General features: G+C 41.4%; 1 protein-coding gene across 1 annotated transcript in view; it reads right to left on the reverse strand.

Annotated features, from left to right (window-relative positions):
- RANBP3L (RAN binding protein 3 like) overlaps nucleotides 1–25,801 on the reverse strand; it is a 68,276-nt gene that overhangs the window by 15,035 nt on the left and 27,440 nt on the right. Inside the window, exons 3-8 of the mRNA XM_075543008.1 lie at nucleotides 24,106–24,145; nucleotides 23,521–23,598; nucleotides 20,103–20,257; nucleotides 15,659–15,762; nucleotides 9,926–10,010; nucleotides 5,491–5,593 (exon numbers count right to left, since the gene is read on the reverse strand). Coding sequence (XP_075399123.1) covers nucleotides 5,491–5,593; nucleotides 9,926–10,010; nucleotides 15,659–15,762; nucleotides 20,103–20,257; nucleotides 23,521–23,598; nucleotides 24,106–24,145 — 565 coding nt within the window. The remainder of the gene's footprint in view (nucleotides 1–5,490; nucleotides 5,594–9,925; nucleotides 10,011–15,658; nucleotides 15,763–20,102; nucleotides 20,258–23,520; nucleotides 23,599–24,105; nucleotides 24,146–25,801) is intronic.

Genomic DNA, 25,801 nt, shown 5'->3' on the forward strand with positions numbered 1-25,801 from the left:
AGGGGGAGGAAGAGAGAGTGGAACACAAAAAGTGGCCCAACAAGCTTTGAGGACAATATCCCTGCTCAGAGCAGCCAGTGCACAGAGAGGACCAGATGGCCAGCCCCACTATGAGACATGACATCTCTCACTGACCCATAGCCCCACACTGGAGACACAGTGTGGGAATTGCACCCAATCTGACCTCACCACCCTGAGGCAAAACACTAAGGGAGTGCAACAGAGTAGCAAGGGGAGCAGAGCAAGAAAGTCTCCAGGGAATACCAAAAATAGACTTTGGGGACAAGGTGTGGCACCCCATCAGATTCCACCATAAAAACACTCCTAAAGGTCAACAAACGGACCTTGAACTATTTATAGGCTTTTCTCTTTTTTTGTCATTGGTTTTGTTGTTGTTGTTTTCTTTTCTTTTGTTGTTTTGTTTTGCTCTGTCTTGTTTTTGTGCATATTATTATCTCTGGAGGTCTATCTAGATAAGATAGGCAGGATAAACCATCTGGAGGGGAAAACAATGGAATTAATGGTTCCATCGCAACATGGGCGAGGGGGAGGTGGGGGAAAGGAAGTAGTGTTAACAAACCCAGGGACATAGGAACAACAAGTGATCCAAAATTGGTGGCAGGGAGGGTGTAGGAGGCCTGGTAGGGCGTGATCAAAGGCAATGTAACCAAGAGGAATTACTGAAGCCCAAATGAAGGCTGAACATGATAGTGGGACAAAAGGGAATAGAGGAAAGAACTAGGAAGCAAAGGGCATTTATAGAGGTCTAAAAACAGGCATGTACATATAAAATATATATGATGATGGGGAAATAGATCTACGTGCATATATTTATAGGTTTAGTATTAAGGTAGCAGAAGGACATTGGGCTTCCACTCAAGTACTCCCTCAATGCAAGAACACTTTGTTCTAATAACCTGGCATTCTGTGATGCTCACCTTCCTGACAGAATCCCTGAGGACAAAGGGGGTGCATAAGTAAATGTGGTGAAGAAAGCTGATGGTGCCCGTCTATCAAAAGATATAGTGTCTGGGGTCTTAGAGACTTGAAGATAATAAGCTTCCATCTAGCTGAGAAGCAACAAAGCCCACATGGAAGAAGCACACCAGCCTGCGTGATCACAAGGTGTCCATGGGATCAAGTACTAGACATCAAAGAACAAAAACACATTGTGAATGAGGGGGAGTTCAGATTGGGGATCCAAAGCCCATCTGTAGGCAACAGGACATCTCTTTACAGAAGGGTCACTGGGAGAACATGACGAGCCAGTCTGGGTGCAGTATAGCAATGATGAAACAAACAACTTTCCTCTAGTTCTTAAAAGCTTTCTCCCCTCCCCCCCACTATCATGATCCCAATTCTACCTTACAAGTCTGGCTAGACCAGAGGATGTACACTAGTACAGACAGAAACTGGAAACACAGGGAATCCAGGACAGATGTACCCCTCAGCACCAGTGGTGAGAGTGGTGAGACCGGGAGGGTGGAGTGAAGGTGAGGTGGAAAGGGGGAACTGATTACAAGGATCTACATATAACCTCATCCCTGGGGGATGGACAACAGAAAAGTGGGGAAGGGAGATTTCGGACAGTGTAAGATATGAAAAAATAATTTATAAATTATCAAGGGTTCATGAGGGAGAGGGGGCAGGGAGGGAGGGGAAAAACTGAGGTGCTGAGACCAAGGGCTCAAGTAGAAAGCAAACGTTTTGAGAATGATGATGGCAACAAATGTACAAATGTGCTTGACACAATGGATGCATGTATAGATTGTGATAAGAGTTGTACGAACCCCCAATAAAATGATTAAAAAAATAAAAACTGTGATACATGCATACAATGGAGTACTACGCATCCCTAAAAGCAGTGATGAACGCATGAAGCACATCGCCGCATGGGAAGAACTGGAGGAAATTATGCTAAGCGAAGTAAGCCAAGCACAAAAGGACAAGTACAACATGAGTCTGCTGAGGTAAGCTTAAAAATGCAAAAGTGTCAGAGGGGATAAGCTACTCTATACATACATTCCTGGGGTGAGGTTCAGGTACTATGGCAGGGGCCAGACCCAATCCAGGGATATATATGACAGCCAACTAAAAAGGAGGAAAGAAAGAAAAAAAGGGGTGTAGAGGAGGAACAGAGTCCTAACACACCCAAGGGGCAGGGTGTTGTTTTATATCTCCACAGGCGAGGGAGAGAGAGACCAGACTTCAACCCAGTGCACCAAGATGTGACTGCAACATGCCAGCATGAAGTAGAGAACCCACAGAGAGGTCTGAGGGACTGTCCCTAATCCCAACTAGTGGACACCCTCCCTCTTATCCCCAGAAAAATGCACTTCAGATGACAGCACTGAAGCTACAGGAGCGAGCAAACAGGGAAGGAGAGAGAGTGGAACACATCGTGGCCCACCAAGCCCCGAGGACGATATTCTTGCTCAGAGCAGCCAATGCACAGAGAGGACCACAGGGCCAGCCCCACCACATGACACGACCTCCCTCACTGACCCATAGCGCTACGGGGGACAACACTGGAGACACAATTTGGGAATTGTGCCCAATCTGACCACACCACACCGGGAACACTAAGGGCATGCAACAGAGCAGCAAGGGGGCAAAGCAATGAAGTCCCCAGGGAATACCAAAAATAGACTTTGGGGCCAGGGTGTGGCACCCCATCAGACTGGACCAGAAAACGCTCCTAAAGGTCAGCAAACAGACCTGGAACTCTTGATAGGCTTTTCTTTTTTTGGCCCTTTTTGTTGTTTGGTTTTTATTTTCTTTTGCTGCTTTGTTTTGCTCCGTCTTGTTTTTGTGCTTATTATTGTCTCTGCATGTCTTTCTAGATAAGATAGATGGAATCAACAACCCAGAGGAGAAAACAATGGGACCAACGGTTCGGTCGTGGGGTGGGGTGGACACTGGAGAAGGGGAGGTGGGGGAAAGGAAGAGGGGTGTTCACCAACTCACAGACAAGGGAACAGCAAGTGATCTAAAATTGATGGCGAGGAGGGTATAATATACCTGGTGGGGCTTGATCAACGGCAATGTAACCGAAAGGAATTACTGAAAACTGAATGAAGGCTGAACATGGTAGTGGGACAAGTGGAAAGTAAAAGGAAATAGAGGAAAGAGCTAGGAAGCAAAGGGCATTTATAGAGGTCTAAACACAGACACGCACATATGTAAATTTATAATAGGGAAATAGATTTACTTATATTTATATGTTAAGTATTAAGGTAGCAGATGGACATTGGGTCTTTACTCAAATACTCCCTCAATGCAAGAATACTTTGTTCTAATAACCTGGCATTCTGTGATGCTCACCTTCCCGACATAATCACTCACTGAAGATAAAATGGGTTCATAAGCAAATGTGAAGAAAGATATCAAAAGATATAGCGTCTGGAGTCTTAAAGGCTTGAAGATAAACACAAGGCCATCTAGCTGAGAAGCAACAAAGCCCACATGGAAGAAGCACACCAGCCTGTGTGATCACAAGGTGTCAATGGGATCAGGTATCAGGCATCAAAGACCCAGAACAAAAATCATATCAATGTGAAAGAGGGGATGTGCAGAGTGGAGATCCAAAGCCTATCTGTAGACAATTGGACATCCCCTTACAGAAGGGTCACAAGGAAGAGATGAACCAGTCGGGTGCAAATAGCACCGATGAAACATACAACTTTCCTCTCTAATGCTTCCTCCCATCCACTATCATGACCTCAATTCCACCTTTACTAATCTGGCTAGACCAGAGCATGTACACTGATACAGATAAGAGCTCTCAGTGCAGGGAATTCATGACAGATAAACACTTCAGGAACAATAATGGAAATAGCAATGCCAGGAGGGTAAGGGGATGGTGGGGGAAGAACGGGGGAACTGATCAGGATGATATACATATAACCCCTATCCAGGTGGATGGACAACAGAAAAGTGGGTAAAGGGAGGCAGTGGTCTGTGTAAGACATGAATTTTAAAAAAATAAATGATCAAGTGTTCATGAGGAAGGGAGGGTGGGGGAGGGAGAAAAATGAGCTGATATCATGGGCTCAAGTAGAAAGAAAGTGTTTTGAAAATGATGATGGCAACCTATGTACAAATCTCCTTGACACAATGGATGGATGGATGGATTGTGAGAAGAGCTATATGAGCCCCCAATAAAATAATTTTTTAAAATGTCAGCCAGGTCATTCAAAGTGAACAGGCTTCAGCGCACCTTCCAGATTAAGAACAGATTATGAAGAAGGACTTGACTGCCCACTTCGGAGGAAGGAGTCACTCAAAACCTTACAAAGACTTCAAAACCTTGTCAGACACTGAAGGCCCAATGAACAGAAGCAGAGCCTTGTCGGAGATAGTGCTGGAGGATGGACTGTTCAGGTCGGAAGGCACACAGAGAATACCAGAGAGATGTTTACTTGTGCTTTATTAACTCTGCTATGGCACTTGACTCTGCAGATCATAACAAACTATAGTCTTGAGAAGAATGGAAATTCCAGAACCCTCGACTTGCTCACGTGGAACTTATACATGGAACAAGAGGCAGTGTGTGAACAGAACAAGGGCACGTGCATAGTTAAACATCAAGGAAGGTGTGTGTCAGGGTTGTCTCCTCTCAACATACTCATGCAGTCTGCAAGTTGAGCAAATCATCAGAGCAGCTGGATCGTATGAAAAAGAAAGCAGCATCAGGATTGGAGGAAGGTTTATTAACAATCTGTGATATGCCTATGATACAACTGTGCTTGCTGGAAGTGAGGAGGGCTTGAAGCATTCGCTAACAGATTAGGGATTAATCATTTCTCTTTGTATGATGTTATTTTTGTCATCACATGACTCCTCTGATCTTCAGTCATCAGTGTTCAATGTATCACATTTATTCTTGAGATGGTCTCTAAATTCAGAGAGGATGTACTCAAAAGTCTTATTTTGGTTCTTGTGGACTTATATTCAATTTTGTCCTCTTTCAGGCTGAACTTGCATATGAGCAAGTAGTGGTCATTTCCATGGCTGGCACTACTCTGGTTTTGGCTGATGATTTTGGGCATCTTCATTGTTTCTCCCCACAGATATAGTCATGCTTGTGTGTTTGGTTTGGCCAAGTCCCTACTGTAATCACCATTTATATTCTTGAAATCTTTTTGCAATGGAGAAGTTATTAGTTTTGCAAAATGCTAGCATATAATCTCCAGCTTCATTTCTATCACTAGGGCCACATTTTCCATCAACTGATTCTTCTTGTTTAGTTTAGGTTAAATCTCCATATTGATTCACTACATCATAAAGTTTAAAAAACATGAAATAAGAAAAAAGAAAAAAAAACATGAAAACATATCATTTAACCATTTGTATACTGTTTAACCTTACCCCCCCCCCAATTTAAACATTAGATTATCCCTTCTTTAACTTTATACATTTTAAAAATGACATGAAAAATCAGGAAGAAAGTAGTTGAATTGGATGTTTTCACAAATGAGTAGTTCTTACTTGAATTTGGAGAGTTGATAGTAAATTTCAGAGTGGATTCAGATGGCTTTTCCTTTGTATATAAATCATTTTCCAGTTGTGGCTGTGTGAGCTTTTGAGTACCCTAAGGTGGGAGGAAAAGACGAAGTGTTTAATTCCACCCGTATATATGTGAAATAAGCCAAAGGACACGTTGCTTCTTCTATTTCAGCATTAAAACAAACCCAGCAGCCATGCTTTTGTTATCGGTTCCCTCTTTACTGAACAAGGAAGTCTTTCTCCTTATTATAGAACCTTTGGTTTGAATCTTTAGGAAACATAATCTAGTTCCCACCAGCATACTCAGGTGTGAGCTAATCTCAGGAACAAAGGGAGGAATGCTAGTGGCCTGAAAGAAGGAGCTTCTCTTCCGCGCTCTCACTAGACTAACCTGATGCCAACATGGAGGGGTAACTGTATTACCACTAATTCACCTTTGCGCTCCACTTCAATGAATAAAATGAAAAGTTATAAAGAGAACCCAGTATCTGTTACAGAAAACACCTTTATAGATATAATCGTAACTTTTCCTTCAGTACAATTTTGCCAGCAATTGCTTTGAAGACTGTGTATTTGGAAATCTGTACCTGTGTTGCAATACAAATCTGTATTAAAAAAGAATGAGTAATTGGTTTGCTGTTTAAGATAATGTATATCCCCCACAGAACAAGGTGAATTGTGAATAATAATACGCATTTACATATGTTTATAACTCTTCCTTTATGAGCTCAAAAGCCTTTCTCATTGTCTAACTGGACACCCACCTATCCCATTAAAATGGGCCGAGATCAGCGTAATTATGAGAAAGGAAATGAAAACTAAGAAACAGGAAGCCCTGTCACTCCCTCTAATAGCACATGGTCAGTCACCCGAAAGACACAAGGTTGCAAGAGTACAGGATTGGAAGAAATAAGTCAACTCCATAGCTCTTCCAAGACCTATGTAATGGCTAATTTTGGGTCAGTTTGGCATGGTTAGGGTTTCCATTGTTTGGACAAATACTAACCTAGTTGTTGCTTTGAAGATATTTTCATATGATTAGTACTTAAATCAGTTAATTTTTAAGTAAAGCAGATTACCCACCAGCATGGGGGTAGACCACATCCCCCAATTTCAGGTCTTAAAAAACAACACCTTGATGTTTTCTGAAGGAGAAATATTTTGCCTCAAGACAATAGACATCCTGCAAGAATCCCTGTCCCCGTCATCTGGTCTACTGATCTTGGGACACAAAACCAAAGCATCCACTGCCACTGAGTTGAGTTCTACTCATAATGACCCTTTAGGACAGAGTAGAACTGCTCCGTTGGCTTTCTGATGTTGCAAATCTTTATAAGCACAGAAAACCTCAACTTTCTCCCTCAGAGGGGATAGTGATTTTGAACTGTTGACCTGTGATTAGTAGCTAATGCATGACCTACTATGCCACCAGGGATCCTTTGGGACTTAAGACTGATGGGATTTCCAGTTGTCACCTGTCGTAAATATTTTGAACTTGGCAGGTCCCCCCATTAAGTGAGCCAATCTTTAATGAAGCAGTCTCTACTTATCTTACTGGTCCTGTTCCTCTGAAGAACCCTATTGTCCTTAGAATGTTACCAACTTAAAGGGATAGGAAGCTCAGTCTTTCATAAGCCAAATTAAAATGCGTACAACTGTCCTGCCAAAAAAACATGTATAACCTATTGCCATGGAGTTACTCTATATACTCGAGTATAAGTCAACCCGAAATTTTTACTTTGAAAATTTCAGGCCAGTTTATACTCAAGTATATACGGTAGTTCCAACTCAATGATCCTTTAAGATGGAGTAGAATTTCCCCATAGAATTTCCAAGATGATATTCTTTATGGAAGCAGACTACCCCCTAGTTCTTCCACATAGCATTTGTTGGGCTCAAACTTCTGACCTTTAGGTTAACTTCCAAGTGCATACCCACTTTGTCACCAGGGCTTCCTAAACACGTAGGCAGTCCCAAGTATATTTCATTGGTGAAGGCATTTCTCTGTCTTCCCTTATTAGGTAATAAGCTCCTCCAGGACACAGTGTTTGCTTTAGTGTTTTGTAACTACCCACTCTGATGATTGTTAAGCCTACCCATTAGAATCACTTGATGTCAACCCAGCTTAGATTAGATAGATTCTAATCTAATGGATCTGTGGTGAGACCCATGCATATGAAAATCTTTAAAGGCTCATCCAAACTTGAGGCCAATGATTTTTATACTATAATAACTTAATACATATTGGGCAAGTTGAATTCAGTTTTTAGTTAAATTTATGAGCTCTGTGAAGAAAGAGGAAAGCCCCCAACAAGATGGATTGACACAGTGGCTGCAACACTAGGCGCAAATATAAGAATAATTGTGAGGATGGCATAGTTCTGGGCTACCATATTTTCACTATGAGTTGGATCTGACTTGACAGCTCTTAACAACAACAGCATGAGGTGTGGAAAGGATCTTATTTGTGCTAGATATTTTACAGAAGCTTTAGCTAAATCCAGTGCCCAAATAAGAAACAATATGAAAGAGTTATGCCTAAATATGTTGCCTGGAACTCTAATTTGGGGTTGGTCTAATCTGATTCAGATCCAAAGGTATGTGTCAGCATATCTAGGATGGCTGGAGTTAATCTAATACTGTGAATGACCAAAAGTTAAAAAAAAGGCTAATAGTATCCTTGTATGGTAAAGGGAGAGTGCTTAACATGGCTCTTTATCCATGCCTCTGAGGTACGCTGGTGGCTGAGAGGTTAAGGACCAGAGAGGGAAACTTGGCTGCTAACTAAGGAGAGGTGTTGCTGTGAGCCTATGATGGCATCCTTAATGATGTTTTTATCTTGATTTATGGTAATCTGCTAACTTCCCTAATAACCTCCCATAATTATGAGTTTTCTGTGAATTCTATGAGTTCTTTTCAATGGATTATTGAACCTAACAAAAGTATCGTAGGAGGAATAGTTGGTGTGGAAGAGGGTAAAGAAAGATGGCAGATGGAAGCATAGCTGACTTCTGCTTGTGGCAATGAGCCTTGGGCTGGTGGGACGATGGATTTTCTTTCTCTCTTCTGTAGCCAAAGGACATCAGATGTGACCCCCATGCCATTTTTCTCATCTTGGAATTGGGATCCAGTTTATACTAAACTAGGTCTTAAAAGGTTCTGACTGCAAAAGCCCTAAACATCTTGAAATCCACTGGCTTCATGAGTTGTTTCGTTGGTTAATCTGAGTCCTTACAAAGGTTATCTTGGTAGCCTCTTTAGGCTTCTTCCTGGAACTGAAGGCCTTTATCACTGTGGGTCTATCTCAGTCAAGATCCTGCTCCCAAGATGACAGGAAAGGTGGAGTGGGTATCAAAAAGTGATGGGCCAGATGAAGTCAGAGGCTCCTCGGCTCTCACTTTTCTGTATAAGTCCCCCTTGTAGACTATGTTCTCCTTCAGTAATCAAAGCTCTGTGGAGGGCAGAACAGTGACTGCCTCATGAAGGACAGTGCTCAGTCTGCACTAAGAAAGTAAAAACACTCAGTCAACTGTTGCTGAGTGTATTTTGACTCATAGCGACTCTGTAGGACAGAGTAGAACTGCTCAGGAGGTTGTTGAGAGTGTAAATCTTCACAGGAGCACACAGCCCCATCTTTCTCTTGTGGAATGGCTGCTGGGTTTGAACTGCCAACCCCTTTAGGCAGCAGTCCAACACTTAACCCAGTGGGCCATTAGGACCCCTTTATAAGGATAATATATAACCATAGTTAGGGGTTTCTACTCAGCAAGTATATTCTTCTAGGCAAGTAAATAACTATTATTTCTTTCCTAGAATTAGCTTTTCACATATAAGATCTCAAAGGGAAGAAAAGACACCACTGCTAAGGAATGGATTCTGACTCATGGCAGTGAAGCGATAAAACTATACAGGATCAGACAGCCTCATATTTTTCCTGAGGAGTGACTGTTGGATTTGAACTGCTGACCTGAGGTCAGCAGTCCAATATTTTTCTGACAGTGCCACCAGGGCTCCTTTTGGAGAGGTGGTCAATTAATGAGAATAAATTGATTTTAAAGTATTTGTTCATGGAAAATCCATATGAAAACATCAGTTGAGTTTAAACAGTTGAGTTTAACTATTGCAGATAATTCTTAGATTTCCCTAGGTATTTTTAAATTAATGTAAGTGAAACTTTTATTTCATATTTCATATTAGTAGTGATGTTATAATTATAGTTTCTTTCTTTTGTGCATTTGTGTCTATTACTCTAACAGAACATGCTTCCCAAGGGAATTTTACTGATTAAAACAACAAAATATATCTTTTAACCCAGAAGTTAAAAATAATACTTCAATTTAACAGTATTTTAATTAATTTGTTTCAGGAATTTGAATGGCAACCCTCTGTATAATAGAATTAGTGACTCAAATCTTACCAAAACTCTTTCTACCATATTTTCTCCAAAAATGAAATCAGAATTGCAGCTTTTAAAAGAACATTTATCTTCCTTTGCTTGACATCTGCAGAAAAGAAATAAGCATTTGTTACATAAAAGAATATAGATAAAGCCATTTGAAGTGATTAATGGAGATTAAACAGATGAATTACATTAGATTTATATAAAATATAGAGATTGTTGCCTGCTAACTTTTCTGTATTTGTTATTAATACGCAATGAAAGGAAAATTGATTCATGTGCTTCCAGGGTGATAGTCTAAATATTTAGCAACTGTTACAACACTGGTGGAGACCAGTCCAAAAATTTTTGTTCCAGTCACTGGTCTGCCTGGTACTACACTGTCTAGCACGTACCTTATTGCTTTTCCAGTATGTTGTTAGGTATCCTGGAGTCAGTTCCTACTCACCCTGCCAACTCATACAACTGCCCAATTGTGTACAATCCCAATCATCCTGGAAGCCAGTGGGAGTCAATTGTTGCCACTACAGTGTCCATTTGTCTCCTTGAGAGTCTTCCTTTTTTATTTGCTGACCCTATATTTTGCCATAACTTCCATTCATGAGGAAGATTATGTCCTTCTCCAGGGACTATCCCCCTGACTATATGTCCAAATGAATATTGAAAATGGTTTGTCCATCCTCCATTCAAGGGAGCATTCTGGCTGTGCTTCCTCCAAGACAGATTTGTTCCTTATTCCACAAGTTCATGGGAGGTTCACTGGTGCTCACCATCACCATAGCTCAAAGACCTCAGTTAATCTGTGATATTCTTTAGTCATTGTTCAGTTTCAAGTGCATATGTACCATAATTCAAATGCACCAATTCTTCTACAGTCTTCCTTATTTATTGCCCAACTTTCAGACGTATATGAAACGATTGAAAAGACCATGGTTTTGGTCAGGTGCACTTGACCTCAAAGTGACATCTTTGCTCTTTCGCACTTTAAAGAAGTCTTGTGCAGCAAATTTTCCCAGTGAGCCATTTGATTTCTTTCCCCCACCCCCAGCAGTTTTATTTGCAAGTAATTTACATGTCATATAATTGAATAATTCAATCATATCACAGAGAATTGTACAATCACCCCACATCAATTTTAGAACATCCCCCCACCAATCACCTTTAAGATGATTCATGTAATCCATTCTAGTGGTCCCTCCCCGCTCCCATCTTCATTAGATACTTCTGAAATCTCCTTTCCCTCCCTGTCTCTCCACCCCCACCCCTGTATTCCCTATATCCCTTTAGTATTCATTATTGTCATTATGCCTCCACTCCTCCTGTGCTTCACAGCTGGGAGACCCAACAGAAAACAAAGTTGCGCTAAAGTGGTAATACATAATAGTTTAGAGAAAAAATATTAATAAGGTGTAAGAAGGAAAAGACCACAACAATAATCCAAAAACCAGGGAAGAAATTTCTCTCTTGGAACTAGTAAGATACTCACACCCAAAACAGATTCACGTCACGTCAATAGGGTGGTAAATAGCCAAATGTTGAGTGATTCAGTATAATCAAGACTGCAATGGTCTGTGTCTGAAAGTGAAGTTGATTGTGTCTCTTGCATGTGGCTAGAGAGGATCTGCCAGTAGCTCAGTGTGACCAGTTACTCTGCAGATGGGTTTTACGCTCCCCATCCCCCATAGACCTCCACATATTGGGTGTTTATAATTTTTGCTCGGATACTTTACTCCTCACCATTTTGTAATTGTCATTTGTGGATCAGACAGGCTGGTGTGCTTCTTCCATGTGGACTTAATTGACTCCTCACTTAGATGGTTGCTTGTTTGAATACAAGCCTTTAAGAGTCCAGACACTATTGTGATGCATAGCCAGGCACCATCCGCTTTCTTCACCACACTTTGCTTTAGCATCCTTATTTTCAGGGATCATTTCATGAAGGTGAATATTGAGCCGAGCCATGATGTAAGAATTGATTGTTCTTAAGTTGGAGCTAGGATTTGGTGTGAGTCCAAAACCCATCCCTGGATATATGCCTTTTTTCCCCTTCAATTTCCTGTAACTTGGAAGCCAATACATATGCCATATCCTTCCATAATCCAATCATTTCAAACATGTGTGCGATTGTCTTCCATAATCATACATGTTTCTGAAACATACTTTTCCTTCCTGGATTTCTTGACATCGTCTTCCTCTTATCTAACCCATCCTTCTATATCCCCCTTACCCCCAACCCCTGTTATAGTTTCTTTCCCTGTAGGCTCTCATTTGGTTTCTTGACTGTTGTTTCCATAGGCATTGAATGTGGATAAAGGTAAAATGCAATCTTAGGGTTAGTGTTAGGGGGAAAAAAAGTAAAATGAAATCCACATCAAAATTATATTAATGGTATTCTTTGACAATTTCCCCATTCTGTTGGATCACCTTTCTCTGTAATAGGTTGAATTTGTATCTCTTCCAGTCAGTTGGCCAGGCAGCTGTCTTCCAACTCTCTTGATATATACAAGCGAGCATTTCCAACGTTGCATCTGTTTGGTGAAACATCCCAATGGGTATTCTGTCAATCCCTGGAGCATTGCTTTTCACCAATACTTAGAGCGCAGCTATGGAACCTGGTGATGCAGTGGTGATGAGTTGGCTGTGATCCACATGGAGGGCAGTTCCAAGCCACCAGCAATGCTGAGGGAGAAAGACTTGGCTTTCTCCTCCTGTAGAGTTACAGCCTTGGAAACCCACAGGAGGTCACTAGGAGTCAGTATGGACTCAATGGCAGGGTTTTTTTCTTTCTTTTTTTTTAAGTTACAGTGCAGCTTAGATTTCTTCCTTCAGTACCATTGGCTCAAGATCATATGCTACCTTCTGAAATGATTGAACATTGACCAACTCTTTTTGTTATAGTGATGTACTTGGTACAAGGTAATCTTATCTTTGGCATTAGTGATTAGTACAAAAATATTATTCATATTAACTGGTATTCCATCTTCTTTTAATGCACCCTAAGTACACTGAAAACACTCATTGATGCCAGGAAATGTGGAAGATAGCTACTTGGCCAACTGACTGGAAGAGATTCATAATTATACCAATTCCAAAAAAGGTGACCCAGCAGAATGGTCAAATTAAAGAATATCATTGATATTACATGCAAGTAAATATTGCTGACAATCATCCAACAATGACTGCAGCAGTACATTTACAGGGAGCTGCCAGAAGTTTAAGCTGGGTTCAGAAGAGGGCATGAAGCAAAGGCTATCATTGCTGATGTCAGAAAGATGCTTACTTAAGTTTCATTAACTATGCTAAGGCATTGGACTCTGTGGATCACAATAAGCTATGAATAACCTTGAGAAGAATGGAAATTACAGAACTCCTCCTTGTAGTTCATGCGGAACTTGAACGTGGATCAAGAGGCAGTTGTGTGAACAGAACAAGCAAATGCTGCATAGTTTAAAGAAAGGTGTGTATCAGGGTTGTATCCTCTCATCTTACTCATTCAATCTGTAAACTGAGAAAATCATCAGAGAAACTAGATTATATGAAGAAGAAAGCTACATTAGGATTGGAGGAAGGCTTATTACCAACTTGAAGTATGCAGATGACACAAACTTGCTTGCAGAAAGTGAAGAGAACTTGAAGCACTTATTGATGAAGATCAAGGATTTCAGCCTTCAGTGTGGTATTTTCAATTGTCTCATACGTATGTGAAAGTTGGACATCGAATAAAGAAGACTGGAGAAGAATCAATGCATTTGAATTTGTGGTGCTGGTGAAGAATATTCAAAGTACCACGGACTGCTAAAAGGACAAAGAAATCTGTCTTAGAAGAAGTAGGTCCAGAATGCTCCTTAGAGGCAAGGATGGCAAGACTTGATCTTACATCCTTGAGAGATGTTGTCAGGAGAGATGAGTCCCTGCAGAAGGACATCTTATTTGGTAAAGCGCAAGGGCAGTGCAGGAGGGGAAGGCCCTCAACAAGATGGGTTGACACAGTGGCTGCACCAATGAGCTCAGATCAGAAACAGTTGGGAGAAGGGCACAGGACCCAGCAGTGTTTTGTTGTGCATGGGGTCACCATGAGTTGGAACCAACTTGATGGCACCCAACATCAACAACAGCAACAATAACAACACAGCAAGGTGTTCATTCAATATTTTGCCAAAAGAATCCTTCAACATTGGAACTCGAGTTAAAATTTCAGCCCTGTTCTTTCCGTTTAAGTGATGTCAAGTATGCTCTTCTGATTTTGTAACTTAAGGTCTTTGTATTTTTCAGTATAATACTTTGCCCTCGTGAACCTCCTTTGGAACCTTCTGTTTCTCTTTGCTTCATCTATCTCTCCCACTCACTTTAGCTCCTCTACATCCAAGAGCACATTTCACAGTCTCTCCTGACATTCATTTTTGTCTTTACTTTCTTTCTTTCAAATGACTTTTTTTTGCTATAGTATAGTTCCATAATTCCATAATTCAATTGGTTATTCATCATTAGGGTTCCATAGGTCAGATCTGTTTTGTAGATGGTCTCTAAATTCAGGTGGGGCATATTCCAGGTTGTATTTTGGCTCTCATGGACTTGTATTACTTTTCTTCTGCTTCAACTTGAACTTGTATATGAGAAATTGGTGATAAATCAGCCTTGCAGATAGGCCTGGGCCTTATTTTGATTGATGAGCAGCTTCCTTCTTTCAAGATGTACTCATTTGATTTGTAGTCCATCTGGCAAAGTCCATGTGTAGAGTTGCCATTTATATTGTTGAAAAACAGTAGTCTTGATGGTTATTGGTCTTCCAAAATTCTATCCTGTGCTCTCTATTAGAATTTTTATCACCAAGACCATCTTCTCCAACTATTTATCCTTCTTTTTAGTTTCTGATGTTTGCCTTCCAATCACCGGCTAATTATCGGTGCATCTCATGATTGCATGGTTCATCAAGCAGAGTGGATAAATATCTTCATTTTCTTTAATTTTGGCATGAGTGATTGGTGTGTAAACTAGTAGTCTTATTCATTGGTCTTCTCTGTAGGCGTATCTATTACTGATTGTGATTTACTTCAATAAGATGTGTTGAAACGTATCAGGAGATCTTGAACTGTTCCTTTTAACAATGAATGTGACACCATTCCTCTTTAAATTCTATGGCATGCTATGACTGTCTTATTAAAAATGGTTGCTTCTAGACCATCTCTCCTCCCTAGTACCTGGGATATTGATCTCTACTGGTTTCATTTTGTTGTTGATGACTTCCAATTTTTGTAGGTTCATGCTTCATACATTCCATGTTCTGATTAGTAATGGATGTTTGCAGCTGTTTTGAGCCATGGCACACCCAGAAATGCAGATTCTGAAAGCTGCTCTCCAGCCATGTCATTAAAGTAACTCTACGTTAAGCTCTTTCCCAGTCAATATTTAGAGTGCCTCTCAACTAGAGGGGCTTATGTTCTGGCACTCTGTCCCTTGCTGCTCATAAGGTTTTCACTGCCCGTCCTTTTAGAAGTAGATCACGAACCCCTTCTTAGTCTGGAGACCCCACTGAAAGCTGTTCACCATGGGTGACCTTGCCGGTAGTGGCAAGACCAATGGCCCAGCTTGCAACATCACTGCAATACAAACTTCACGGACTGACAAACTGACAGATGAACGGTAGCTATACTGGTATATAGAATCAGAAGATTATTCTCCCTGCTTCATTTTAAGGATAAAAGAAAGCAAGGATGAAAAGATGACACTGAAGTTTGGTCATTATTAACGTACCCTACAGATGCAGCACCTAAAAAATGCTGGTGAGGAGGCAACTGGACTGAGATTTGGGCACTTGGTAAATTTTCATTGGGCAAGCAGGGATGCCCTTCAAAAATCTGAAAGAAAAGAGATCCATCAAAAAGTTAAAGTCAGTTGTCATACCATATGAATATCAAACGATGACAGTTATAGTTTATTTTTATCATTTGCAGATTCTCTATATATGAATATACCTGCTTGCTAAAATTTATTTGTAACCTCCAAATTAACACTCACAGCACATCTGTGGATATACCCAGAACAAGGGAGTGGGGGGGTGGGGATTGAGTCACCTGCATCTCCAGTAGAGGTCACAAGAGGTGATACTTTGCTTTCTTGGCTTAGATTTCAGACTGTTTTGTAAATGTGTCATTTTTGAGGTGTGTTAAATATTATGGTTTTTCCCATTTTTGTGCTTTCTGTTGGTCATTTTGCTGATTAAATTGCCCCATGTGTAGAAATGAGATGCTGTTTGATGTTCCTAAGCCCAATAAAGTTGTAATGTGCCTTATAGAGAAAATACATATATCTCATAAGCTTTCTTGAGCCATAAGTTATAATAATCAACAGTAGATATAAAATAAAATATCTTTAAACAGGAACATACAGAAAACAAAGTTACCCCTATCCCACCTCCCCACCCCACCCGCCTAATAAAGAAAATAAATACAGGATAAAAAGGTACATGAACTTAAACTTTTATCTCCTCTAGAAGCAATGGTTCAGTGTCACTATGAAGCTATTTCATTGTTAACAGTGAGTTGATAGACTGTAGCAATTCCTCTCGGTTATGTTGTATGAGAATCGGCTGTTAATGCATGGCAACTTACTCTATTCAAGTACAGCCCTGAGTATTTTATGTCTCATATATCTATTCCTCACAATAACTTCTATTTGGTATATTGTAGATAGGAACACTGACTCAAAGAACTTAGCTAACATGCCTAAATCACATATACATAGGAATGGAGCTGACATGTGAGCCCAGGTCTGTCTGATACAAGCTGTACTTAATAATAATATTAAAAAGTCTCACTACCTACTGCTATTTTTAACTGTTTAGCTACGCCTCCCCCCACCCCTACTGCTTTCAAGTAGACTGCTCCTCAGTGTATCTGAGACTGCAAATGTTCATGGGACCGGACAGTTTCATCTTTCTCTTGAGTTTGAAGCACTGATCTTGTATTTAATAACCCAAAGCTATTCTTCTTTTTGCATTAATAATGTTAACTTTCAGAATTATAACCCTGGATGGTTCACCATCACACACACTCAGCTCTTTTTCTTAAAACTTTTGCTCAGACACTTAACTCGGTAATTATTTTCCCGGTGTGTAATTAGCTGCAATGTATAAACGTAAGAGTAAGGCATTTTAGAACAGGATGGACCCTGTCGACTATGTGGTTTCATGTTTCCAATATTCATCAAACACCCGCGTTCTCCCGGTGGGGATCTGCAAAGGTGCTCCTGGAGGGTTCCCGTCTTTGAAGGCAGATGGAGTCAGTTTCCGCTTCTACTTTTATATCCATCAATACAATACACTTTGAATATTTTCCCCTTGTCACAGTGTTTTGAGAGATGCCAAATAAGTAATGAGGGATTGTACACCAGTGTTCATTGTAGCATTTTTTGACAGTAGCCAAAAGGCCAATCAATAAGTGAGTGGGTAAACAAAATAAGACCTACACACAAAATGGGCTACTGTTCAGACATAAAGAGAGATGGAGTTCTGATATCACCCATGCCATCTCATGGATGAGCCTTGAAAACACTATACCTCTTGAGATGAGGAAGCCACCCAGAGACAGAGATTGTCTGATGCCCCCTATATGAGGTACCTAGAATTGGTAAATCCACTCAGACAAGACATTAGTAGATACTAATGAATAGGGGGGGTGGGGGGAATGGAAGTTATTGCTGAAGGGTATTGAATTGTTGCTTGGTGTGTTGCGAGGCTTTTAGAAATGGATAGTATTGATAGTAGGATAACATGATGAATGCAATTAATGTGACTAAATTGCATATTTAGAAACATACCAATCAAGAGAACATTTGCCATGGTTAGCGTACATCAAAGTACATTTTCATGACTCCAGTCCTAAGATAGGATGGAAGTTCTTTCTCTTAAATGGCTCAAAATTTTTACTGAGCATTTGTTTTTAAGTTATACACTGTAACTGACCATTGATTAATGATAAGATGAATCAAATTTAACCTATTTTTGATAAGGAGTTAATAAGAACACTAAAATTTTTTAAATGATTTGACAAAATCTTTCTAGGAATAATTTTTGACAGACATATAAATTGCACTTATTTTGTCAAAATTCTGGCATCAAAAATTAAAACTCAAAAGGTTAGGGGGAAAAGAGGAGCTAATGATAATGGGTCCAAAATGTAGAAAACTTTCCAAAATTGATTGCGGTGATGATTGCACACTCTTTTTCATATATTCAAACCACTGAATTATATGGTATGTGAAGTATATGTCAATAGAGCTGTTTAAAAAACAAACAAGAAACCCTCAAACTCAAACTCAGTGCCAGTGAGTGGATTCTGACTCATAGCGACCCCAGGCCAAAGTAGAACTGCCCCTGTGAGTTTCCGAGACTGTAAATCCGTACAGTAGTAGAAAGCCCCATCTTTTCTCTTCAGAGTGGGTAGTTCAAAACGACAACCCCACACATAGCCATTGTACCAGGCGGGAGGACTCCTCAATTCTGTCATAGCATCTTACACATAGTATGCATCTGGATCTCGAAAAGTCATCATTAAATAGAGAAAATCCAATGACAGACATTTCATTAATTGAGCATCAGGACGATTCACACCCTTAATAAGCCATTCAAGACAAAAGGCTTACAAATAATAGCTTGAAAATTTCTCTCTTAGGAATAAAATGCAAGACATAGTTAATGCATTTGATTTTGAATATATGCAATGCAAGATTGGCAAATATAAGACCAATGAATAAATAGTGATCTACGTTTGATGTCATAACATGTAGTTAAATTTTAATCAACATTTTATAGTGCATGAGATTCCAAAATCAAGTGCAACCTTATAGCATTTTAGAAACTAGTCAACACATCATATTAAAATAAATTAAACAACAAATCATAACTTCTTAAATGAATAAATATAATAATTTATTTTATATAATATGAGGTGATTATTGGATTATATTTAAATGTAAACCTTTAATAATATACTTATTTGAAGTTAAAACATGCTTTCTTTAAAGCCACTTATTATGTGTTATGTTGTTAGGTGCCAACCAGTCAGTTCGGATCCATAGTGAAGCTAGGTACAATGTAACAAAACACTGCCTTGGCCTGCACCATCCTCAATATTGTTCCTATTGTTTCCGCCACTGCGGCAGTTCATCTCGTTGAGGGCTTTCCTCTTTTTCGCTGCCCCTGTACTTTACCAAGCATCGTGTCTTTCTCCAGGGACGGGTCTCTTGTGGCGGCATGTACAAACTGTGTAAGAGCTCCGTCCACCTCCAAGGAGTAGCTGTGAAAATCTTCTGCTTAGTTTTGAAACATGTATCATATAGAAAGGTTTTTAAACTTAATCGTGGTTTTCAGGAAATATCCTCCAGAGATTTGGGAATATAAAAACATGGACAGATGCTGACCTAGCGCTCCATTCCTTCACAGCAAAAAAGAGAGAGCGAGTGTCTTGTCCAAGGACACAGACATGGGTAGTGTTAAAAGTATGATTAATACTAATCTGGGTTTTTTTCCCACTGGCTTGAATTTCTTATGCTTTCATGTGCCTTTGTCCTGACATGTATTAGGAGAAAACCCAGCAGAGCTATGCGAGCAACTCTAAATAGTTTAGCTGGAAGCAAATGACTGATGGCGTAATTACTCTCGACTTCAAACCCACTTCTCTTTGTTCCACTTCTTCAAATATCTGTGCTGGAAACCGCACCTAAGACTGTACAGTGTCCCTGGTGGTGTTGCCGGGTTAGCAAGGTCATCAGACCCACAAGCCATTCTATGGGAGAACGTGGACACTCCCACAATGATTTATAGCCTCTGAAACCCTATATGGGGTGGTTTGGAATCAGAATCCACTTGACGGCAGTGGGTATTGTTATTGGTGAGTAACGAAGTAAACTAAGTAAAGTGTAAGTCTCCTTAGAAAGACCCCCATCGATAGTTCATCTTCCCAAGTGAAGTCACCTGACCCACTATCCATGAGGCGGGATGGATACGGAGTGCATCCGGTGTGACCCAAGCTGGCAAAGCTACGCCAGGTGTGCACTTGACCAGCTGGGGATGCCTTTCCCGTCATTGGCTCCCTGTTTCCGCCCGCGGCTGGGCTCGCCTCTCCTCCCATAGGAGAATGCTAGGATGTGAGCCTCGCAATGCAGGAAAAGGCGGTGGTGGGATTCGAGTCCTTCCTACCAGAGAGGGTTGTCCTTCCTTATGGTCTGCTGTTTTGTAAGTCGTGCAGGAGTCCACGGCCTCGTAGCCCGGTGTTCTGACTCTCTCGCGCCTCTGCACTTGAGGTGGCGGCAAAATGGCAGGTCTCAGGAGATGTTCGGAATGCTTCACAGGACCTCAAAAAAGCAGCGTAAGAGGGACATTACACTTTCAGTGAAATACCTCTTCCTCTCCGCTTTTGTCTCACGTCATGCTGTTTTTTTTTGAAGGCATGATTGAATGTGGGGGTGATATAAAAAATCAAAGCTGAAATCGTCCATGAAGTGCCCACCCCTCACCCCTACCTAGCTGTTACCCACTACCTACTCATTTTGACCAGGGCACCAGGATGAATGGCAATATTTGTCACTGCCTGCCCCCCACACCCTCACCACACAGGTACAACTATGGATAGTGAAGCAGGAAAAGCTTTAAGTTGCCCTGCTAGAAAGAAGATACATAGCTTGCTCCGTCCTGTTCATATCAATTTTCCTTTGCACGAGCGTGGATGATATAAGCACACCACCTTTTGCCACCGTGAGAAAACGCGTTTAAACTTTCAGCACAGGCTCTGCGGTTTAACATGAACTCTGCGTGCTCCGAACTCGGCAATAGGTGTCGCTGTTGGAACTAAGCGTGCGCCCTAGAGCCAGGGCTCTGCCAACAAGGCACAAGGCTGATTGACCGTGAGTTTTGCTACCCAGGTCTGTTTACTCTCCGAAATAGTAGTAAAATTAGGTCACTGGCAGAAAAGTCAGTCTGCTTTAGAATAGTGATAACGGACTGAAAGAAATTCTACAGATTATAAATCCGAATTGATACTGAGCCCCGTTTCAAATGAACTCCCAAATCAAACTCGCTGACATCCAGCTGTGAAAAGACTAAGAATGGCTTCTCCCAAGTATTAAAAACAAAGTCCCAAACCCTCACAGCCGTCAAGTCGATGCTGCCTCATGGTGACCCTACAGGACAGGGTAGAACTGCCTCTGTGCATTTCCGAGTCTGTTAACTCTTGACCGGAGTAGAAAGCTCTTGCTCCTGTAGGGCAGATGGTGGTTTTGAACTGCTGACCTGTGGATTGCAGCCCAATATGCAACCACTATGTCAACAGGGCTCCCTTCTTTCACGTATAGTATACTTATAAATGGGGAGGCAAAAGTACTTCTGTAGCAAGTGGGCTTTATCTTCTCAAGCTGTAATATTTTTCTACTTAACACTACCACCAATATTCTGCACAATATTCACTGGAATAGCGTTTACTGATATCAGAGCCCCCTATCTGTTCTTCTCTTTCATTTTTTGGTCTACATCTTTAAAACTAAAAAAAAAACTGAAGCAGTTATCCAGTTACCCGCTTGCTTTATCTACAGGTGCAATATGACAGAACACCTTTGTGTCTGGATTAGCACCTCTGTTCCTCTGTCTGCAACTTGTGTTCTGTAGTGCTGCTAGAACAAAAGTACACAAAGTGGATGGCTTTATCAAAAAGAAAGACTTTTTTTTCTCAGTTTAGGAAGCTAGAGTTTAGGAAAATTCAGCTCTAGAGGGAGGTGATCTCTATCACCGCTGATTCTGCGGAACGGTTCTTTTCAGTTTTCACTTCTTGGTTCCTAAAGAGATCTCCTGTAGCTTGGCATCTGTTGCATCTCCTCTCTGCTTCTTTTTATTGGTTACTTAATCTCTCTTAGATCTCACAGAGGTTGATTTCAGACACACTCTACCTTATCCTGTCTCATGAAGACAGCAAAGAAATTACATTACTATTTGGGATTATAACTATAGGCATGGAAGTTGTTTACAACACCTATTTTGGGTGGACAAATTCAATCCAAACATTCATTTATTTAAATAGAAGTTTACTTTAAATATATAATTCCTCCCTTAGTTAAAAAATCTAATCACTGAATTATTCATGTAGAAGTTGTGGAATTGGAGAATGATTTCTCATGCGTAGTTTTGCCACGATTCAAATAAATAATAATTGCATGAATAACAGTGAATACAAGGAAGAAGACATTGTTCTAGACTTGAATGTGGCTTTGTTTGCACAACTCTTCTTGATATGAATGAACTATTGACTTGTATGGCACGTGGATGAAATGCTAATAGAACTGGAGGAAAATAAACCCTCAGGCTACAGCGGGTTCCATGTTGGGCTGCTAACCAAGCCGAGCAGTTCAAACCTACCCGTGCTCCCAAGAAGGAAGAAGAGGCCAGCTCCTCCCATAAAGATTTCACAGGCTCGGAAACCACATGGCCAGTCCTACTCTGTCTCACGGTGTTGCCATGAGTCGGAATAGCTCAAAGCAGGGAGGTTGAGTTACAAAGTTAACACATGCTCAGTGCAGAAACTCTGGAAACAGCAAAATGTGAGGGGAGGGGAGGACCCCAAATGACCTGTACATTCATTACCTAAATAGCACTGTTAAGAGTTTGATCTATGCCCTGCTAGTGTTTTTTTCCGCCGAAAACTGACAGATTGAAATCTTAAAGTCACTCACTGTACAGCCCATTTTATAGTCTTCTGTAACTATAACCTTAATACTAGAGCAAGTAAAGAAAGTCTTCCTACCAGAGCTCCAGTTCAAGCATGCACAGCTTCAGCTCCCCACTCAACCCCCAAGTACATTTGAAAGGCCTGTGGCCAGTGGATGACGCAGGCACACTGTGGTATACGATGGCTCAGGAATGCGCTTACCTTAGTCTCATCCGACTGCCTTCAAACAGGTCTGATCACAAGGGTGGTTTGGGAGGGGAAGTGCTGGGGTTAAATTCAAGGCAGAGAGGTGAGCTCAGAAGCTATGGTGCCTGCTTTGGGGGGCTACCAGGAGGGTAACCCTGACAGATTTTCTCGGAGGACACAGAATGACTACAAGAAGAGGTTTTCAGACGTGAAAATGGCTCTGGTGAGAAACGACCACAGACAGTTGCACGGAGGACATTTACTTCTTCCCGCTCCATCGGGACGGGACGATCTGGCTGCCCGTTCTTGGAGGATGGCCAGGGCTGTCTGTCTGCTGAGAATTTTGTTGGGAAACTTCTGTCCCCCAGACTCAAAGAACACTTAAAAGGACCCCAGTGTGAGTCCCTGAAGAATGCCCAAACTACAGTTTTGATGGGGTGTCAACTGAAGATCAAAGAATTCATCAGGGGAGGATTCGAGAGAAACACCAGCTTCAGACGTGTATAGAAGATGTGTGGAGAATTCATAGCTTCACTTTTTTATATTTCCGGTTTAATCAAAGTTCCCATGCTCTCACAGGCATACTTTTTGACTTATCCTTGTACGTAATAAATAAATTGCGTGGGTAGTCTTTAGATACTTCCCTTTTGAAATATTCTTAGTAATTCCACATGCCGAGTAAACATTAATGGTGGATAGTCCGCAGGCAACACCTACCTGCTTGGAGCTGAGAATCTGTCGCAGGGCTAGTAAGAGATGAAGATCGTATGCGCTTGCTTGAAAAACCATCACATTCTGCAAGAAATTCAACACAAAGAGTGAAATTTCCCGCAATAACACTATCTTCCTCCTATGACGCGGGAGGATATAGAGCATTTTCTTTGGTCTACAGCTTGCCGATATAATTGGAGCACATATCAACTACTAATGCATAATTTTAAGCATTGGAATTAATAACAGTGTTTCTTAACCAATAGGCATAGCCTACTATCATGAAACAATTAAAAAGCGCGGGGCTTCAGCAAGAAATTGGATCTTAATTCTGAGGTTCTAAGGAGAAGATTTTCAGTGAGGGACAGGCAGTGATGGCTGCAAGAAATTCTAGTTGCCAGCATCAGTCAGTCTTCTCTGGTATCTGCATTGCAGCTTCCAAAATGAAAGTGGACTTACTTGCATATTTAATGAAAAGGGAAGCCGTTAATGTTGCTTTTACAGATTCCATATGCACATACCAACATGCTTATGCTTGCTTATTTTCTTTGTATGAAGAATGATTTTGAAATACAGGATGTAAGGTATTACCATGTCCTGCGGCCCCACACAGCGTGTCTTCTGCGGGTCTCTGAAAGGAAATAAGACTAAAGGTCAGAACTGACAGCTGTTTTTACATCCAATGCCTTCTTGTTGCTTTGTAACAGAATTCTCAGCAGCCAGGTTTCTTCAGCCCAGCAAAACAAAGCAGTTCATCTTTCTCTATTCAAGTAGGCAGGTGATTCAAGAAAAAGCGAAGGCTAATTGCAACTCATATATTCTCAGATATATCTCTCCTTAGACTACAACTCTTTATGAAAGCAGGCAGCCTCATCATTCTCCCGCGGAGCAGCTGGTGGGTTTGAATCACCAACTTAGCAGTTAGCAGTTGAGTGCCTGACCACAGCACCACCAGCACCCCTTAAGTACACTAACCTATGAAATTGAGTGGATTCTGATTGACAGTGATTCGAAAGATGGAGTGGAATGGCTCCTCTGGGTTTCTGAAACTTTATCTGTAGAGAAGCAAAGAGCCTCATCTTTCTCTCTCAGAGCTGCTGGTGGATCCAAACTACTGACTTTGTGGTTGGTAGCACAACTTGTAGCCCACAACACCACCAGGACTACTCCCAAACCAAAATAATGCTCATTGCCTTCGAGTTGAATCGGACTCACAGTGACTGTAGAACAGGGGTAGAACTGCCTGTGTGGGTTTCCCGATGGGAGTGGAAAGCAGTATTAGATTTCTGAGATTAGAGAATGACTCACTCCTGAGAGCTTGTTTCAGATGCAGAATGTGAGGGAAGGGCTTTCAGGCTGCTGAAGTGGGGGGTTCTGGGTGGGGTGCAGCAAGGGGCTCTGGTAATGTAGTGGCGTTCCTGTTTGCCTGAGATCAGCATGGTTGGCAGTCCCAGATCACCAGCCACTCGGGTAGGAGAGAGTAGGGGCTTTCTACTCCAGTTAACGAGCGACTGTCTCAGAACCCCACAAGGGCAGTTCTACCCTGTCCTATTGAGTGGCGTTTAAGTCGTCATTGCCTGGATGTCAGTGAATTTTGCTTTGGTTTGGAGATTAAAAAGAAGTCCCGGTGGCATAGTTGGTTATACACGGAACTGTTCACCACAAGGTTAGCAGTTTGAACCTACTACCAGCTATTCTAAGGGGGAAAGGTAAGACCTTCTGTTCCTATTAGGTAGACAGAGGATGGCAAGGGGAGAAGAGGAGGTGACAGGACAGAAATGGTAACACAAAGGAAGGGAGACGCGTCTCCTCCCCCTGTCCCCCACATACTTCTCCAGCACCAAGGAAGGTGAAGGGCCGATAAGACACATTTCTTTATCAGCAGAAGAGGCCCTATCCCCCACAATGACTGAATAGACTTGGATTTGGGGTCTGAGACTAGGGCACCACGTGAAGTTTGGGGAGCTGGGAGGCACATTCCTGGAAGAGGAGGTACTCTACAGAGGACCAGCCAATAGCAGAAGAGCCTCCAGAAAGCCAGCCCATGGTGGCAGGTCCACCATTAGCTGACTAGAAGGTCTGGTTTTCCTTTTTGCCAGGCCTTTTAGATTAGCTAAGGACCCTTTGGACTTCTTTTCCAAAGCAGCTCCTTCAACGAACTTACTCTCTCTGTTCGAGCCTTCTCTTTGATTCTGGTCTGAAGTTTGTCCCTTGCCTGAAATCTTTCTGGCAAGTGGGACAAGAACCGGGGAGTGGAGAAGCTGAACACTTTGAGCCCCCTCTCCTT

The sequence above is a fragment of the Tenrec ecaudatus genome, chromosome 2 (genome assembly GCF_050624435.1).
Source record: "Tenrec ecaudatus isolate mTenEca1 chromosome 2, mTenEca1.hap1, whole genome shotgun sequence".
Classification (NCBI taxonomy): domain Eukaryota; kingdom Metazoa; phylum Chordata; class Mammalia; order Afrosoricida; family Tenrecidae; genus Tenrec; species Tenrec ecaudatus.